General features: G+C 35.6%; 1 protein-coding gene across 11 annotated transcripts in view; it reads right to left on the reverse strand.

The window, feature by feature from the left end:
- The window catches only part of LOC104896899 (DExH-box ATP-dependent RNA helicase DExH7, chloroplastic), a 62,142-nt gene extending 43,369 nt beyond the window's left edge, over window positions 1-18,773 (reverse strand). For 2 of the 11 annotated variants that reach the window (XM_048647258.2, XM_048647257.2), the window contains exons 1-9: window positions 18,340-18,770; window positions 15,013-15,112; window positions 14,670-14,860; window positions 12,113-12,166; window positions 11,689-11,839; window positions 11,259-11,605; window positions 9,174-9,392; window positions 3,732-3,843; window positions 3,479-3,655 (exon numbers count right to left, since the gene is read on the reverse strand). In XM_048647258.2, coding sequence (XP_048503215.1) covers window positions 3,479-3,655; window positions 3,732-3,843; window positions 9,174-9,392; window positions 11,259-11,605; window positions 11,689-11,839; window positions 12,113-12,166; window positions 14,670-14,860; window positions 15,013-15,112; window positions 18,340-18,672 — 1,684 coding nt within the window. In that variant the 5' untranslated portion in view covers window positions 18,673-18,770. Of the gene's footprint in view, window positions 1-3,478; window positions 3,656-3,731; window positions 3,844-9,173; window positions 9,393-11,258; window positions 11,606-11,688; window positions 11,840-12,112; window positions 12,167-13,150; window positions 13,200-14,669; window positions 14,861-15,012; window positions 15,113-16,032; window positions 16,388-18,339 lie in introns of those variants that run through there. The other 9 variants (XM_057395478.1, XM_057395479.1, XM_057395480.1 and 6 more) reach the window with 9 other exon arrangements.
- Window positions 18,774-20,035: the final 1,262 nt, after the last annotated feature.

Consider the following 20,035-nt stretch of genomic DNA (forward strand, 5'->3'; position numbering starts at 1 on the left):
TAAGTTAACCTTTTTCTTGTGTTTCGAGTATTCTTCGATCCTCTCTTTGGTAAGTGGCTTATTTCTCATCAAGGATTCTGAGTTTGGGGGTTTTCATGGGGAATTGTCTTATTTCTAGCGTATTTTTGCATATTTTTATTCATTTTCAAAGATTTTGTTTCCTATATTTTTATTTGTTTGATTTTTATGATGGTATTCGTAGCATTTATACGACCCTTGTTTATCTGTTGTTTTGAGGTTTTGAAATTAACTAAAACTGCATATAATCTATATATTCGTAGCATTTTTATGACGTGTTTTGAGCTTAATCAACAATGGATGTTCTTAGTTTCTTAAATATATGTTGTTATTTGCTACTATAGGAAATGGATGGCCACGTATCTGGATATGAATCTTCATGTCCTCGCTCCACCCCTTCTACTGTTTTTCTCACTCCAATTAGTGGCGATGGTCAGACACCAGTCATGCCACCTCCTCCTCCTCGTCCACCGCTGCATCCTTCTATCTCAAAGATACGATCTTCTGTAGATTTCTCATCCCAACAAGCACAAAAAATTGAAGGTAAACAAAGTCTTCCATCTCCACTCTCCCGTAAAGTTAGAAAGCTTACATCTCCTATATGGGATCATTTTGAAAAGTTAACGATAAATGGTGAAAAAACGGCAAAGTGTGTTCATTGTGATAAGATGTTGTCGGCTAACACCACAAATGGGACTTCTCACCTAAAGGATCATTTGAATCTAAGGTGTTCAAAAAAGAATCTTCAGGTTGATATTCACCAAAAGTTGTTGAATGTTAGCCGGAAATCTGATGGTACTTGTAGTCTGGATACAACAAACTTTAATCACGAAGTTTCCAGGAAAGAGCTAGCTAACATGGTGATTATGCATGAGTATCCTTTGGCTATTTTCAATCACATAGGATTCAGGAGATCAGTAACTACCTTAAATCCAAGCTTCAAGATCATATCTCATACTACTCTCAGAGCCGATATTATGAATACGTTCACAAGTGAGAAAGCGGGGTTGAAAAAGGGGTTGAAAAAGGTGCTGGAGAATAGCGAGTCAAAGGTTGCCATTACGACTGACATGTGGACTCCTTCAAATCAGAAGAGAGGTTATATGGTCGTCGTGACTGCCCATTAGGTCCATCAGTTTTGGATGTTGCGTAACAAAACTCTGAGGTACTATATTGGTATTTTTGCTCGAATCTAACGTATTATATTAGTGTGTGCTGCCTATATGTTATTACATTGGTTTATGTTTGCTCGAATCTAAGGTATTATATGGGTTTGTGCTACCTGTATGATTGTATACATCTATTTGATGTTCTGTATGTTATTATTTTGATTCATTGTTTGCTGCTTGTTGTTTATGTTGTTCGTTGCTTTTTGTTTATGTTGTTTGGTTAGTTTGGTATTCATTCTTGCTCTTTTGTTGTATAATAGGTTTGCATGTGTGATTTGTTCACACACAAAGCACATTGGCTCATGTTTTACTGGATACAATGAATATGTATAATATTGCTGAAAAAATCTCCTTGTGGTTGTTGACAATTGTTCTACAAATGATGCTATGATGGATATTTTGACACCAAGATTTAGTGAAGAATCTTTGATTTTGAAGGGTAGATTTTTGCACATGAGATGTAGTGCACATATTTTGAATCTTATAGTGCAAGATGGATTGGATGTTATTGGTGAGGGGATTAAAAGGGTTCGTGACCCACTAATCAAGATTGGGAATTTGTATCAGTAATTTGTGATAAGTTGAAAAACTTCCATAAGGTGATTGAACTATTTTCAGGAAGAAAGTTTCCGAACTTCCAATTTATTTTTTCATCAAATTTGTTAAATCAAACTTGCTTTGTCCTCTTGGTTGTTAAGTGACTCACAAATTATCAAGGGAATGGCATCAAAGATGATTGACAAGTACAATAAGTATTGGTTAATTATTAATGAGGTATTAGGTGTAGGTGCCATTTTAGATTCTAGGAATAAAGTAGAATGTGTTGAGTTTTATTTCAACGAGATTTATGGTGACGAGGCTGAGAATGAGATTGAGAGAGTGAAAAACATTTTGCATGACCTTTTGTATGAGTACCAAGACAAAGCATTCTATAATGAGATATATCCTTCCAACTCTTTTGAAAGTAGTGTGCTCGGTAAATGACCCATATCTAGTGTTGTTGGTGTTGGAGTTGAAGGGGACGATGTGGATGATAAGTGGAGTAAAATGAAGATAACAAAAAAGAAGGTGAATGTTAAGTCTGAATTGGACCATTACTTGGAGGAGGTTGCCTTGTCGGAGAGTGATTGTTTTGATATTTTGAAGTATTCAAACATTGAGTTAAAACATCCCACCTTGAAAAGGATTGCAAAAGATATCTTAGCAATTACGGCCTCTACGATTGCATCAGAAAGTGCATTCAGGTGGAAAAGTAATTAGCCCTCATCGTTCTAGACTTACTATCAATACCGTGGAAGCTTTAATGTCTATGCAAAACCGGATTCTTGGGGATTATTGAGGTAACATATTATTCTAACCATTAATTCTACAATCTTACATACTCTTATTTTGTTTTGCTTTGTTTAATATAATTGTTATTTTGAAATAGGATCTTCTTTCGACAATGTTCAATCATGTGCAACTATTTTAGAAGATTTTGATGCAGTGGATATAGAGGGAAGTACTAGTGGAAATGGAAGTGAAGTAGTTGATGCCGACTCGGTAATGTCTTTGTATATTAACAACTTTAATAATTAAATTAATCTATATTCATCTCCTAATCCACTATTCCTTCTTTCTTTAACAGGGAGATGAAGATGGCTTGGATTTTTAATGCATTTGTACCAAAATGTGATGTATTGATGTTGTAGTGCTGCTATTGCTACTTTAGTGTTATGTTGTTGGCTTGTATTTGGAGTGTGTTATTTTGGAACAATATTTATGTAATGTGTTATTTGTCTTTGGATTTTGGTATTAATTGATATTTAAACATTGAAGATTATCATATTTATCAATTGTTGAACCTTTTGCACTGTTGGCGTGAATATTTTTTATTTTGTAACAATACAATGCGATTTAACCCGATCCATCCGCTTCACCCGTGAAAAGTGGATGGATGGGTCCGGGTGATGGTTAAAGGGTGATGGATGGATCGGGTGGAGCAGATGGAAGCGGGTGATGGATGCGGGTAACGCTCGTCCCGCCCCGAATCCGACCCATTAACATCCCTACTTCACAGATGCATCCTGAAATAACTCATGTCTACCACTTTTCAGGCCTTTACTAATCAATTTTGTTCTCACAATTTAGGTTTGTGGGGTTTCAGAGATGGCTTCGCTTCTGCTGTTATCTTATTTTAGTTGTGTCATCCAGTGTTATTTCTCCTACCATGTAAAGAATGTCTACAATTATGTATAATTGTCAGAATTAATACAAATCATGGCGAATGATAGAAACTAATGTTCACTTACAGTAGAAAGCAGCAGCAGCAGATTTTTCACTACACACATCAGAAACCTCGTTCTGATTTGAAACGTCAGCAACATAAGCTGAAGTAATCTCTACTGAGGAATCAGCATTCAACAACGAATCCACAAAACCAGCCCTTCGATCTTCCAAAGTGTCTTCAATCATGTTTGATGATTCTCCTGATAGCACAGGGATTTTAAAACAAGATGATAAACAGAACTGCCATCAATAAGTTTGAAAGTTTGCAAAGCTCACCTTCCTCCCATTTCACAATAAGTGAAGCGTATGGCTCAGTAATCAGAAACCGAGTGGGTATATCAGGAAACAGGCGGTAAAGGGCAAAAGCAGCTACTCTGTTCTGCGCTTCCTGGAATTATGAAAGTGTGAGATACACTACAGTTGAGATTTCTGATGTCCAATCTGTATAATTTCTCATAATATTTTATCACAATCATCAAGCTTAAAGTACAATATGAATCCTGATCCAGACTACATACACAAGTATACATAGGAGGCCTTTCGTAGAAGCCTGACACTATCCACCTAAGCATGTCATTATACTCGGCAAACAGTTGGTCAGGTCGGGTGAATTGGGTAAGTGTCCATTCTGACTCGGGTCAGATTCGATGTTGGGTACACAGCCCCCTGACCATATTTGGAAGGGGGCCTTTTCATTTTCCATTTCAAGCATGAGATACTGTATTTAATCTTTACATTATATAAATAAATATTTGGCAAAATTGTCTTAACAAATCTTTGATTTGTCACTTTTTGCGAGAAACAAAGTAATGAATAGCATAGATAACAGACCAAGAACACTGGATTAATGGAAGGAACGAGAAATTAGGGGAGTGAGAAAGATCCTTAAGGAAGACAAATGATAATATGATTGAATAGATGAATAAATCACCAATTACAACCTAGCACACTCTTTCGAGAGGAATGACACTCTCCAAATTAAACTAACTGACCACTTTTCACAAATATTCAACATAACCTCTCTCTCTCCAAGCCAATCTTCTATATTTATAGAAACATTTCCTCACTGACTTTCGAACTTAATCTTCAAGCTACTATTAAAACTAAATAATTATGCAGTACCAACAGTGCTCCTCTCCCTAGGTTGATTCATTACATTACCGGCGGCCCAAACTTTCACCTTGTCCTCAAGGTATAGAGAAATTAGCACTCGATTCTCGGCATCGGCAGCAACAATGATGTGTGTCTGAAGAGATATGATTATCAGTGGCTCACCCATAGGAGAAATTCGCAGAGATTTGTCTTCAATGAGAATTGAGCGTTTGGTGAAGTGAGTTATAGTTGGATGAGAATTGTAATTTGCTGGGTTAGAAGAGTAGGAAAGGTTTGGTGGGAAGGTTGGAGGGGGCTTTTTACTAGTGCACTGGATCCCAATGTTAAATGGGACCATGATTTAATGTGATAGTATAGAGTGAGTAACATCTATCTTAGGTTGATTAGTAGGGACTATGTGGAGATGTGAAACAATTACATGCCATAATATAAAGTAAATCAATGAGACAACTAATACAGTTTCTAGAGATTTTGAATTCAATTCAAGCATTCTTGATAAGATTATTGGAGTAAATATAACAGTTAAGCATAGCAAATAAACATTTAGAATGATAATTATACAGCATGTTAAAGAAGAAACAAGAAAAGGGGGTAGAGGGAAGTCATGCCATGAAGTAGTAACCAAAAATAGAATCTAGGTACACATGAAATACAACATCATAGCACTTTTGCCTGCTATAATTAATCTTCATATTCTTCTTATGTTCAATAATCATCCCATTGTTCTTATATATCCCTTGATGATTGAATCTTAAATATAAAGGCTAAGCCTAACAACTGAAAGCATGGTTGAAAAAATCAATTTTAAGTGATAAAGGAACGAATTTGATCTCAATTCAAAATCATTAATCAGTAATCTATAAAGCATCATAGCTTTTGCGCAGTGTCTTTCTTAATGCTATGGGTTTTAATCAAGTTTTTCATGAATGCTTCACCCAACTTTTGCTAGCATGTGCGTGTGTTGTTAACTTGTTATGATATGTTTGTTTGTGTCCATCTAATATATTATGATGAACCTGTGATGATGTGTTAAGTAACACACTCAGGGGGCGTTTGGTTCACATAGTGGTATGGCTTTGGAATGAGGAATGAAATCAAGGTGGTATAGGTTTGGAACTTGATACCTAATACCATGTGTTTGGTTTTTATTTGGGAATGAAATTTTTTCTTCTATTTAATACCTATATGTATTGGTATGAGCCAAACCCACCTCCCCCTTGGGTTTCTAAACCCCATACCTTATGGGTTTGAGGTATGGGTTTTAAATCTATTAAATAATAAAACAAACACTAGGTATGGGTTTTGCTCATTCTAAACCCATACCTGATACCAGAATCATGTGAACCAAACGCTCCCTCAATGGGGAGCACATGAGTTTTCTGAACTTATTGCTTCACATTGTTAACAATAACAGATAGATCGTTACCTAAACAATAACAGCAAAGGAAAATCGATGATGCTTGGAGAAATATGGATATCCAGGGGTCATTCTTGCTTGTTATGAATTTGTAGAAGAGAGGGAAATGGTTGAATGTTTTGAGTTGGCTATTTGCATTCCCTTAAATTTTGCAGCTTGTTTTAGCAGAGAAAATGAGTTCGAGCACACAAGTTGAATTTGTTCAATCGTCTTGGATTTCAACCCAAATAGTGTTAAAGCTTTGTTTAGAAGAGCTATGGCTGCTATAGAACTAGGAAAAAGGGATTGGGCTTATCGGGACTTGTTGATGGCTGCAAACATTGAACCTGGAAATTGGGAGGTATCCATGAAACTTGAAGAGACAAAAAGTTCTCTTTTCAAAGGGAATTGAAAAATGCATCTTCAGAATGACAGGTTTAGGAATAGGACTTTCTTCCCCAAACAAGAAGGTAAAACTGTATATGAAGAAGAATGATAGTTTTGAGCAAGACAATGTGCAAGAGAATGACCCTTATTTGGATTTCGATGATAAGAAGGAAGCAAATGATTTATCTGTAGAAGACATAGGATCGCAAAATTGTTTAAGTGCGCAAGGGCTTAGTTTTAAAAAGCGCGACTAGGTAAGCGGCGTGAGGAAAATCGCATCCGAAGACCTAGGCGAAGCGACCTACGAGAGGCGCAAGGAGGTGCGCACCTTCGGAGAGGCACTAGGCGATCGCCTTGGACACTTATGGCGAAAACGTGAGAGAGAAAAGGGAGATTTGAGTTTAGAACTAAAGATCAAATTAAAACTTACCCATACTTCAGGAGTTAAATTTCAGCAAGATCGAGCATTTAATTGCATAAAATTGATGGTATTAATGAATGTTGAATTAGATTATTACATCATCTAAAAAATTATTTATATTGTTGGATTCTCCATTAAGTTTTTTGTTTAGTTTAAATATATTTCGTTCTACAATTTAGGGTGTTACATGCCATCCTTTTCCCTAGCACAAAGATAGAGGCTACCCTACCCTAACCTACCCTCCATACGAGTCTTGGCTCAAAAATAACTACCACTAGAATTAGTCACTTATAAGACATGTCCCAGATCCTATATGCCATGATCTCAACCAAATATCCATCATTTAGTTGAGTGAAGGATAGATCAGAAGTTTCTACCGTGAATCAAAAAGGAGGGAAACTATGAGGGGGCCATCACTAGTAAAACATTGTAATAAAGGTTCTTGCATGTGCTTTCACATGTTAAATACGTGTAAAATGATATTGAACATTACAATATAATTTTGTAGACAAACGGAATCTTTCTAAAAATGTCCTTAATATGGAAAGGTTAGAATTCCACTTCAAAAACCATGTCCATTAAGAACGATTTACGCTAACAGCCTTGGAAAAAACTTCGGAACACATAATGTTTTAGCAATAGATGCAACGGTAACACCCTAAAGGTTTGGTCATATATTTAGATGAAAACCGAATGTTTTATAATATTTTTAAACCAAAGTTTTGGGGTGTTACACTAGGTACTCTTCTTCGTGCCTTAACCACAACCTAAGCAATGGAAAGAGCTCCTACCCCACGCTGAATTTGCTTACAATAGGGTCCCAAACAAAACAACTAGCCATAGCCCTTTCTTCATTGGTTATGGACAAAACTCTTATACCCCTCTTGGTTTAGCAACTATTCCACAACCTACAATATACAGCCATGAAGACGAGCTTAGAGCTAAGGAGATTCAAAATCTCCATGAACATGTGAAGGAAAAAGTGGAGAAGGCTAATGCAAAGCCAAAGGAGCAACATGACAAGAAGAGGTAGTAGGTTCACTTTCAACCAGGAGACATGGTGTAGATTCACCTTAGAAAGGAACGTTTTTCTTCTAAGAGAAAATCCAAGCTTAGTCCAAGATTGGATATTCCTTTCAAGATTATGGAGAAGGTGAATGATAATGCCTACAAAGTCGAACTTCCAGGTGATTATGGCGTCTCTTGTACCTTCAATGTTGAAGATCTAAGTCCATTCCATGATGAAGAAGTAGAGTTACCAATTTTGAGGTCAAACTCTTCCAAAGAAGGGGAGGATGATGGAGGTCATCTATGGATACTCAAGATCCGAAGCTTATTAACATGGTTGCCATTACTTTGCTTGAAGTATTGTTTCATTCTCATTATTTCCATCGAATGAAGTGTCCATGGTTAATTTGATTGTTTAAAGCTTTGTTCTTTCATTAGTAAAGTCGGGTTAGTAGAGTCCTTGTTTATTTAGGTCTTCTTTCAACTCAGTTTGTTTTTTGTTGTTGTTTTAAGTTCTTTGTTTTAATGGAGTCATGTAATGAAGCTTTGTGCTGTACTTACAAGTCTTAGGGTGTAATTTATAACTCCATAATGCACGTCCAAGAGGGAGGAGGCAAGGGAAAATTAACCAGCACACAAGGAGTTAACTCCTACTTTTTAAGGCGCCTACAAGGATCACCTTGCACGTTCAAATGAAGGAGGAAGTGGTTCCTATTTTTAAGGCACCTACTTGCTCATTTGTGCTGATTATTCAATAGGTGATGCAGTGGCTTTCAAAGCACAACATCATGGCCTCGATTCAAGCTAGGATCAAGGAAGAAATGCAGTCATTTAAGGAAGTGGAAGTAATGCAACGGCACTTCTAAGCATTATTACACCATTTCACACGTCCTCTTACATGGAGTTATGGAGATAGTTAGTGGATGTTTACTTCAGCATTTTTATGTATTTTCTTTTAGTCCTAAAAATCAGAAAATGGACATATAAGACTTGTATAAATAGACAAATGAAATGAATGAAAAATCTGTGAAGTTTTATGACCAAACACAAGTGTGTGATTATCTTTGATTCTCAATTCAGTTTCTTGGATTAGAACCGAGTTAGAATTGATTCCTTTGCTTGATTAGCATCGCTAGTTAATATGTGATCTTAGGAGAGTTATAGTTCATTGAGTGGTGTAACTTCATCTCTAAAGAGCTTAAAATATTCACCCAAACTAAGCTTGGTTGCCATTGATGCTAATGTTTGTTCTTCGATCTTTACATGTGTATTCCAATTTGATAATTTGAATATACATCAAGATAGTCCCATGAAACACATATCGCACATATTCTTCACTGTAAATAGCTTAAATGAGGTCATGAACTTGAAATAAAGAACTATAGTTTATTACCTCAGAAGAATTAAAACTTTCGTCCTGCCCAGGCAGCTGCAGAGTGATCAAACCACCAGATCTTCTGTTCTTACCCCTCCCAGTAGATTTACGCACCACGCTAACACAGTAACTGAAACCACTTCCTTTTTTACCCACTTTGTCAAATTTTGGAGGGTCCCAGCCCGACCTTTGGCACAATTGATGAAGAACAGCTTTAGGAATCCTCGTCGCATCACCCTGTAAAATGTTAACAAAACCACTTGTCATGCAAGAGTCATGGAAAGATTTTTTGAGAATTTAAGTACAAATAGACCCTTTAGAACCTCGTCTTATTATTCTATGAAGATGTAAGAGGTTATAAATGTTTGACAGAGTTCATCAATATGCATAGCAACATCAATAACAGTTGATAAAGGTTAATGCAGTATATAAAAACTGTAACAGTGAATGTCGGAATATGATGTCCAAATACCTGTTATAACTATAGGAAAATGGCAAGTAGGAAATTCATACCAAAACAGCCTTTATTACAGAATAACTTTGATTCAGTTTCATGGTTGCACCCACCAGGGCCTCCAAAAAGGACACAGTATATCATCAAGGCAGGAGTTGGAATTGGATAAATATAAATGACCCTGTTTCCCCCAAAAGGGAAAAATAACCCTTCTTCCCCACAACCAGTTACCAAAAAAACTAGAAAAGCCTGATAAAGCAGTTCACAGAGCAATCATCCAAAGCCCAGGGAAGGTCAACAGAAACTTTGGGTTACAGAACCTGACAAGGAATAATTAATCTTGAGACCAAGATAGCAAAACCGACACCAATCCTGGTGATACTAGAAAAATTAATCTTGAGACTAGATTAGCTCAGAAATCTACAATATCAATTTTATAATTATTTCAATCATATGATCCAAGTGGACAATATTATCATCAGAATGAGACACCCTCACAGCTGTACCTCCTTCCTACACACCACAAAACGGTCAATCATACACTCAAACTTAACAACATCCTACTGAAAAGACCAGCCCTCGGCATAAATAAGAGGGAAGATGATTACCTTGGCTCAAGCTGCCAAAAGCCTCATACCACCTCTAAGAACATCGTTTAGCCAACACCAAATAACATGTATCCGTATTTTCTTAAGATTCCTATTTATACGATTATATATATAATTATATATATCGTGGAAAGTGCAAAAAAGTATATGTTTAGTGATAATATATATTTTCCATGGTAAATTGCACAATATGGTGTGATTCACAGTACTTTCCTAATATATAGGGACTTGGCACTCACATATATGGTTTTGTCTAATACTACCTGGGTTTTTCTATTCATTGCAACATTTTGAGTTTTCCACTCACACCCCATGACTATCTTTTTTCTTACATATGTACTTCCCCGTTTCAAATACTTGCTACAAAGATAAAGTGGGTTCAAGAAACGTAGAGAGAGGAAACGGGGGACCACCACTTTTTGAATAAAAAGTTTGTCACAAAAAAATATGGGTATTTTAAAGGAGAAAGTGGGGGACCACCAACTTATTAAGAATATTCTAGAAAGTTTAGGGGTCAAAAGAAGTCCATTTAGAGTTTGTAGCAAGCAATGTGACATTTCAATTTAAGGGAAGTGTAACAACAAATTTGAAACAAATGAAGTATGATACAAGAGAGTTGAAATGAAGTTTGTGAATAGTGTCCAGCCAATATGGTGCAACTATAAAAATAAATGGAGGAATTTGATAATTAAAGATATAAGTAATCAAACCTCTGCATTGCCAAGCGTGAAACTCAAAATGTTGCAACTAATAAAAAAAAGGGATAAATATGGTGTGATAATCAAATAAATGAGCAAAATTGCCGTGTTGACTAGCCAAGTTTTGCAAAATAAGATCAGCTCCTACAATTACAAAAACCTACTTAGGAAAATAACATATTTTCCAAGAAGATCGCAAACTTGCAATACAATGAAATCTCCAAGTTGAATGTTTGAAACTGGTTGGGGAAAAAAGCTTCATGCATTAAAAATTGCACAGAAGTACCAAGAAGGGGCAAGTAAGGGTAGAGAACAGTTTATCATAGTGCAAATTGCAAAGTACCTTCTTCCAGATGCCCTCCAATTTTTCCAAGTCTTTGCTAGCTGGTTTATCTTTGACCCTTACTTTGTTTTGTGTCATCGAGACTTGAAGAGGCAAGGCTGCAATAAATGAATCATCTTCAATGAACAAGTTACCAAGCTCTGTGTCTTCTCCATCCTCTTGTGAAGCTGCCACATCATTGACAGTTATACTTTGTTCTGCTACCTCATCCTTGAAGCAATGCTCCATCTCAACTTTACCAATCAATGGATCAGCCAATGCATCTAGACTAGAATTGTATTCCTCGTAAACAGAACAACATGCCTCCGTATTACTAATTTCAGACATGAGTACATCATATTCCCCTGCTTCAAAAAATATAATATTCCTTAGAAAGAACCATACACGTTTAAGAACCCGTGATAAGTGTATCCAAGCATTCAAGTCTAACCTAAAGCTGACATCTCCTGCTTGAGCATTCGAATTCTTTTACTAGCCACTTCCTGGCTCTGTTTGTCCCCTTTCTCCTTAGCAGCAATAGCCTCCATACGTGCAGATTGGTACTCTTGGACAACTGTGTCGTATGACCTAGGTTCAGCAACCTGAAAAGGAATATAAATCGTCATTATTATTGAGAGCATTATAGTAACTACTGCAAAAGCACAATTGAGACATTAGCTTTAAACAATTTCAAACCCAACATAACTAAATATCTAAACATAAGGCTTCAATCTCTTCCAATATTCCAAACAATTCTGAACATCCAGACACCTTGTAACAAAATTTACAATGTATACAAGAGATACTGAAGCTCGCCTTAGCAGTCTTAACTACCAGGACATGAACTCCAGTCATCGACAAGAGAGTGTTAATACCTTTTTGCAAGAGCCTTCGTCTGACAGCATATCTTCCCAAGATTCAGATTCCATCTGCAAAAGGGAAATAAACTTAAATGAAATAAGTATCTGTACTATAACATTACTAGTAGGGTGAAAGGCATTTAGATAAAATCCAATCTGACCTGAACCATATTAGTAATTTGGATTAGACTCGAACTATGTTTGGATTGGATTCGGATTGAAAATTTGGATTTTCGGATTGGTTTGGACTTTGGATTGGATGTAATTGGATCCAAAATTCCAAAATAACTTAATAGATAAATAGGTCTTGTATATTTGGGATGTGGCTGGGCGTATCTTAAGAGACCTAACTGGTTTTTTTTAAAAGCCCAAGTCCCTTAACACTCAGCACTCACTCGACAACCATCATATATATAAACCTTCATTTTCTCTTTCTCAATCTCAATTCTCACCAGTTCCCCACCTCCCTAACCCTAATCGAATGGTTACTTTCATTTTCTTTCTCTAGGCTTGTATGAATAACATCTATTATCGAATTACTTTATTTTCATGCTCTAGCCTAATTTACTTCATGGAAAGAATAAGAGTTTTAAAATTTGGACATTTCGGATATTTCATATTGGATCCAATCTAATTTCTGAAAATTTGGATTGGTTTCATTTGGACCTTAGACTCAAACTCTAATTGGTTTGGATTTAGACTAGAAGATTGAACAAAATTGGATTGGTTTGGACTAGGCCTAAGTCCAAACCATACATTGAACTTTCACCCCTACTTACAAGGTGTTGTCTACTTGTCTCTTTTGTTAACCCGCCCCCTGGTGCCTTTCATTTTCAGTAGCCCACCCAGAATGTCATGTGAGACCTACACAATTACCTCTGTTCATCCTAAAAGAGCCTACCAATGATCGAAACCTTGGATAGCTGTGCTTCAACACACTAACACAACCTAAAATTGGCAAATTTCAAGAGTGAAACTGATAATAGCTGATTTAAGAATTATGAGCAGGAAGAAATGGCGAAAAAGAAACCACAACTCTGCTCTCTCAAATACCATTCTTTCTTCTGCCTGAAATCCATATCAATCCCAGAATATTCATCCTCTTCACCATCAGGCCACGTTGTCGTCAAAATGTTGGACACGAACACACCATTCCAAAATAACACACACAAAAGTTCACATAGAAAAATCATTATGCGTATAAAAATTTGCATTTTTAGATGCAAAGTTGCCGAAACAGACTTTTTATATACCACTTTTTGCAAGAAGATACCTTTTAGACCTTAAATTTTTTTTTTCCCAGGAGTACACCCTTAACCTATTTTCAGGCGTTGACCATCGGCTTCCAATGTCAATCCACTCAAATCCCTCATGTGGGAACCATGTGCCTCATGTTTTAACGTCTCCCACCCTTTTCCCACCCTTTTTACCTCACATAACCCCCTTAAATCACTTCTTACATGAAGGACTTAAAGGGGTCAAACTCTAAAAATAGGCTAAGGTTGTATCTCACAGAAAAAAATTAATGTCTCAAGTTGCCAGGTAAAATTGCAAAAGGTTCTTCTTGCACAAACTGGTATATAAAGGCTTGTTTTGGCAAATTACACATTTTAGATAATAGAATTATAGAACTATAGAAGTCTTCAATAACAGCAAAAAGAATGATATAAAGCGGGGGGACCAGAAAGGCTAAAGAGAAAAAGAACTTCAATCAATCACATTTGAAAGGGACACATTAGACAATCTTTACACCCTTTCTCCCTCCAGAATTCATATGATCTGTATCCCCATATGACACTAATGGAAAAAAATAGGGTCAACATATGTATCCTAACCAAACCATATAACTTCTGCTGTAGATATATGCAAAGCGGCAATACAAAGACAAATCATCTCCACGATAACAAGACATCAAGTATACACGAGAGGAGAAATGCCTTGTGCTGTTTAAGCCAGCAAAAGCTTAGAGTGTCAGAACTCTTGAATTAAGGTTATACTCATATTTTAGTTACTATGAATATTTAAACCCATAATTTAAAAACAAAGATACCAAAAAAAGTTTTACAGATATTTCAAGCGACAATCTAAAAAATATCTTCCAAAACTCTTGAATAACAATGATTAAATTGGTCTTTTGTAATTGGTCAATTCATGCTACAAGGAAATCATAGTGCTTCATAACACCCGCGAGATGCCACTTCCATGACGCCAATGACCGTAATTTTTTCATAAATCAAACGTGAAATCACCATTTCAAATAATAGAACATGTGGTACATCGGTGATCCAGATTCCAGAGGCCATTCTAGGAAACCTTTGGATAAGTGGCACTATATAATCTATGATTCTTTCAATGTAAATCACACCAAACTTCCTAATTACCCTTAATAATACTTTTACTTATTCTTAATTTACCAACTCACAATCATCAGAAAGGCATACCTTTAAAAATCATTGATTAAGGACAATCTAATCTCTTCTTATGAATTACATGATTCATGCTATTGAGCTTACAATGACATTTATTTTTAAATACATTTATATATAACAAAATAAAACAAATAGTATTCTACCTCTTCCTCTTTCTCCATGTATTGACGAATCCAATCAGCTTGGGATGGTTCATGTAAATCCAAAGAGTCATCATCATGGCGGCTTCTAGTTATGATAGAATATTCAAGCACTTCATCCTGGGATCTTGCTGTCGTATCAATTGAGGAAATCCAATTTTCCTGTGCAGTAGACACCACACTGATTGACCCTCCTAACAAAGGTAGCCAAAATTATCATATATTTCAGACTAAAATACCAACTTAACAAACTAGGGTCTTCATAATTTGAACATGCCATTTAGTATGTCGATTATATCTTATATTTTATAACATAATAATGTAGTTTTTGTTTATGATTGCATACCTGTATGCAGAGACAATCCATCACGGAACTTTACAGGTAGTTCACTCCGAGACAAATTTAAGCACAACCAATCCAACGCAGCCTCCAAGGACGCAGCATCCTACGCATAAGGTCAAAATTAAAATGAGAAAAACTAAATCAGCAGATCTGGAGTGAACACACATTCGTATCATGGTTTGAAAATACGGCGGAATCAGTTCAGTTCTCCCGTATTGGAACAGTTTTCAACTTTGGCTAATCAAATTTGACCGTTTCAAAGCGGTGGAATTAGGGATGGCAATGGGCAGGGTCTGGGTAGGGTAAGGCTAGACCCATACGGCAATGGGTGGAATTATTGAATAGGCGAACCAATGACAAGGCGATTTCTCCCGTATTTTTTGTACTAAAGCGCTAATTTATAGATTAAATTTTTTGTACAAGGCTATAAGTTAATTTTATAAATATAGTGCAAATAACAGTATGATAATCTATGAGATATAAAAGATTCTATTAAATATAACAAAATCCCAATTTATTATTATACTATCATAATATCAGCGTATAATTATAAAGCACCTAAAGAGGACAAGAACACCAAATTCTTGGGCGAAACTGTAATGCAATCCTTGTTGAACGTATCCCATTTTATTCCCTTTAAACTGCAACTATTTCCGCAATCGCGACCAAAAACAATTTTCAAACTATGATTTTGTATTGCATATGAAAGTAGAGTATGAGCAAAGTTAAAACTTGTATGTGTATCAAACAAATACTTCAGATTTACTATTGCCTCCTGCACATTCCCTTTTTTCCCTACGATCTATCATGACAAAAGAAGGCGAGCACATATTAACATTCTGATGATGGTAAATCATATAATCAAACATCAACCCCACCATATAGGGGTCCAAGCTCCAAAATTAAGATGTAGGCAACCTTATTCATAACCAATTTAGACAAATAAGAAAAAAGGGAAAAGTTCAAACATGTATCCAGGGATAACAAACACCAATCTAAATAGCTTAGTTTGTGAGAAATAACCTTATAAAAGACTAGGTCCCAAACCACCTTTGATCATTTTTGTCTTTGTTGAAAGAGACCACTTGTCGGAATCCAACATTGACTTGTGAATTCCGGCATAGCTCCGCACATGTTTTGCATGTCGCTTCATTAATTCCTTCTTTTCATATTCCCTCCCATGTTCCCCTTTCTTCTTCCTCTTACCATCTTTCTCCTCACTTGCATTCCAATTTAAAAAGATGAAAACAGAAAAAAAAAATTATATGACTGATGAGTTATCTCCCTAAAACCTTTGGTCATCTGAAAACACCATCCTCTCACTTCGCGTCTTCATCTCCCTTTTTCTTCGTGTTAACCTATGCAACATCTAAAATCTCTGCATCAATTTTTTGATAATAAAAGGGAAAATCAGTATCATCAAGCTTAATCAATCTAATAGTACCGTCAATTGCATCAAATTTTTCACTCGCATACACACAAACACACTCATCCCAGCATTGACATTACTTTCCTCACTGTCCCTTCCTACAATCATAAGGTTCTTGAATTCAGACCCTAAATCAGTAACCAAACTGCTTGAAACATTCAAACTGAATTTTACTTTTCTAAGGCTGAAATGAATTTCTTTTGTAAGAGGGCTACTCCAATTTTCTGGCAGGAAGGCCTTGAACTTCATGTTAATGGTAGGTCCCAAAGACATGCGATATAAAAATTCCACCATCTAATAAATTACCTGAAAGTGGTATTGTTAATCTTCCTAATTTGAAAAAACTTTCTTTGAATAACCTTAATTCGGACAACCAAATGTTGGGAAGTGGGAACATGATTCGAGTCTTGCCCACTTTTGGATTATTTAAGACATCTGAAATCAAATGGAAGATGAACTTATAGATTTCTCAACTCGAAATGTCTTTGGCTATTAATATGTGTGGATCGTCGAATCATAGCAAGTTCCTGATTGATGAGGGACAATTAGTGAAAATGAGAGAAAAAAGGAAGAAAAAGGGGTAAAGTAAAAAATAACATGCAAGACGTGTAAGTCAATGTCGAAGAGTATAGTCAACCCATCACAATCCGACCAATGGTACCTTTTTGCCTTGAGAAAAAACTTATAAGGCATGTTTGGTTAGCGGTACTAAATGGTGGTAATGGTGATGGTTTTGTTTCTTGTGCAAATTTGTGAAGGCATTCCCTTGTCAACATCCATGGTAAATTGGTAATGCTACTTTATCCTAAAACCCCTATTTTCTTCCTAAAATTTCATTACCATCCATTACCACTTGGGAAGGTGGTATTGGATGGTAATGGAAATTTATTAAGGAAAACACATGCTTTGACATCAAGTTTCATTACGATGGATTTTAACATTGGAATGTCTTCACAAACTTACACTAAAAACTAAAAAGCATTACCATTGCCACAATTTAGTACCACTAACCAAACATGTCGTAAGGTAATTTCACGCCTCATATTATTTTTATTAGGTACTTTCTCGCAAATTTTCCTACATAAAGCATAGTCAATTATTATTCCTTCACTATCCATTACCATTGGATAACTACTTAGAGCACCCTTATCAATGATCAAGAAATAAGATTAAGAATGTAATCTTAAAAAAATCCCCTTAACAATGAATGAAAATAAGATGATGCCAAGTGTTTACTTTCTGGGTTTTAAAATATAGTAAATGTTGTAAATTCCCAACGGTTTCATTTTGAAAAATACAAAGTGAAAAAAAAATTAAAAAAAATACCAATGGCTCTGTTTTTCCGAGCTCTATAAATGGAGACCCATTTTGCTATATTTTGGACAATTTGTTTTCAGCTCTTTACTGATTTTCTCTAATTTTGCTTTTTTTATATGAAATATCTTCCATTTTTATACTTCAAATAAATAGTAAGATAGAGAAACGTAGTTGGATGGGTCCAAAAATTAGAGAGAGAGGAAAATTGGGATGATTTTTTTGTTGTTCATGGTTAAGAGGATAGGTGAGAAAACATTGTGGGGGTGTTATTCTTTTAGAGAGAGAAAGTTAGAAAGAGAGCGGGATGATCTCTGATTTATTTAAGATCATGAATCATGGTGCTCTTAGTTAAGATAAAATTGATAACTTGAGCATTTATAATACCATCTGTAATCGAAAATTCAATATACAATTCAGCGAACTTGTAATAACAAAGATAAAACTCCATAATCAGGTTAAACATCAAACAAGCAATTCTACCTCCATTTCCAACAATCGTATATAAAATTGAGAAACAACATCGAAATATTTGCTATAACAAATTTTGCTCAAACTATAATTTTAAATATAATAAGAAAAATTACCTTAAGAGCGGAGAGAGCTCGTTCAATTTGATCATCGGAGAAGCCTTCACAAGAGAGATTCTCGTAAATTGATTTCAGCTTCTTAACTTTCTGAGCTTTAGAGAGAGAATTTGAGTGCGATTGCGATTCTTCGAGCGTCGGCCGGAGAATGGCAGCGTCGCTACTATTATTAAGCAACAAGCGGCGCAACCTCTGCTCATTTTCCGCGGATAACTGCAGTTTTGGGCCTGCTGCTGATGAAGATGATGATTGAGGCTTTTGTTTGTTATTTTGTTGTTGATGCTTCTGCTTCTGCTTCTGCTTCTGCTGCTGTTGTTTCTTCTTTGGAGCCATTTTTGCGGTTTCTGAGGGCTCCTTTGGTGTTCTGCTGTAAAGTATAGACCTGTGTGCAGGTTGCACCAACGTTTACTGGGTTTTTTTTTTTTTTTTTTTTTTTGTTTTCTAGGGGAAGGTTTACAGGTTTATTGCTAATCATTTTTAGAAGTATAATCTCTATTATATAAGGCAACACATGGGGGACACCAAAAAATAGAAAAAGGAAAAAAAGAAAAAAATAATTAGAGAATAACGAACTGTTTCATCTCTATTCTATATGGGAAGAGGGGTAGTCTCTATTCTATATGGGAAGAGGGGTAGGACACCAAAATATTAGAAACCCCATTTTACCCTCATAACATCTCTATTATAACTACTTCCTTTAATGAAAAAATAAAAAAGAAAACTACCTAATTAATTTTAAAAATAAAAAAATATTACAAAAAGAAAACCATCAAGAATTCAAAAATTCCTAATTTATTAGAAATAATTAATAATTAATTTAATTTTTTTCATCTCCTAAAAAAATAATTTTGTACGTATGTTCGCACGCATCGCGTGCATATAAAAACTATTGGTATTTAGGTGAGGTCTAGGCGATACCTCAATTTTTCACTTTGTTATAATTTGGTTTTTTTTTAAACCAAGAGAAATTCAGATTATATTAACATAAGGAATTTTTTTCCTTCAATAATGTAAAAGTAGGTTTTAATTCCAGAAATATTCCAAAAAAAAAAAAAAAAAAAAATTCCCTGCGTACTGTCCATGTAGGATGGCACGCGAGAAACTGTTTTTTTTTTTGTTTTCGCCCACGTAAACCGCTACTCAGAGTAGCGCTTTATTTTAAATGAACCGCTACTTTAAGTAGCGGTTTATACACATAAAACGCTATCTAAATTAAAGTAGAAGTTTATATATATGAACCGCTACCCCGAGTAGCGGTTTACTTGGGCAAAATGTTGCAAGCACATATCAAACTCTGGAGATGGGGAATTCAGTAAACCGCTACTTGGAGTAGCGGTTTTCATTAATGAACTGCTACTTGAAGTAGCAGTTTACTGAAATCCCAACTCCGGAGTTTAATTTGATATGTGCTTGCAACATTTTGCCCAAGTTTTAAGTAGAAAAAAAAATTCTCGCGTGCCGTCCTACGTGGACGGTACGCAGGGAATTTTTCTTTGGTATATTTCTGAAATTAAAACCTACTTTTGCATTATTCAAGGAAAAAATTCTTAACATAAGACAAAAGTCAACCATACTACCAGAACATAAACTACCAACACCTATAATGAAGTTGGCGCCATCACAAAAGAAAATACAGCCCAAAACAAAAGCACTGCCAAACCAACCCATCCCATCTTTTTTATTACAAACCAGGAAA

This window comes from Beta vulgaris, chromosome 6, assembly GCF_026745355.1.
Source record: "Beta vulgaris subsp. vulgaris cultivar EL10 chromosome 6, EL10.2, whole genome shotgun sequence".
Taxonomy (NCBI): Eukaryota; Viridiplantae; Streptophyta; class Magnoliopsida; order Caryophyllales; family Amaranthaceae; genus Beta; species Beta vulgaris.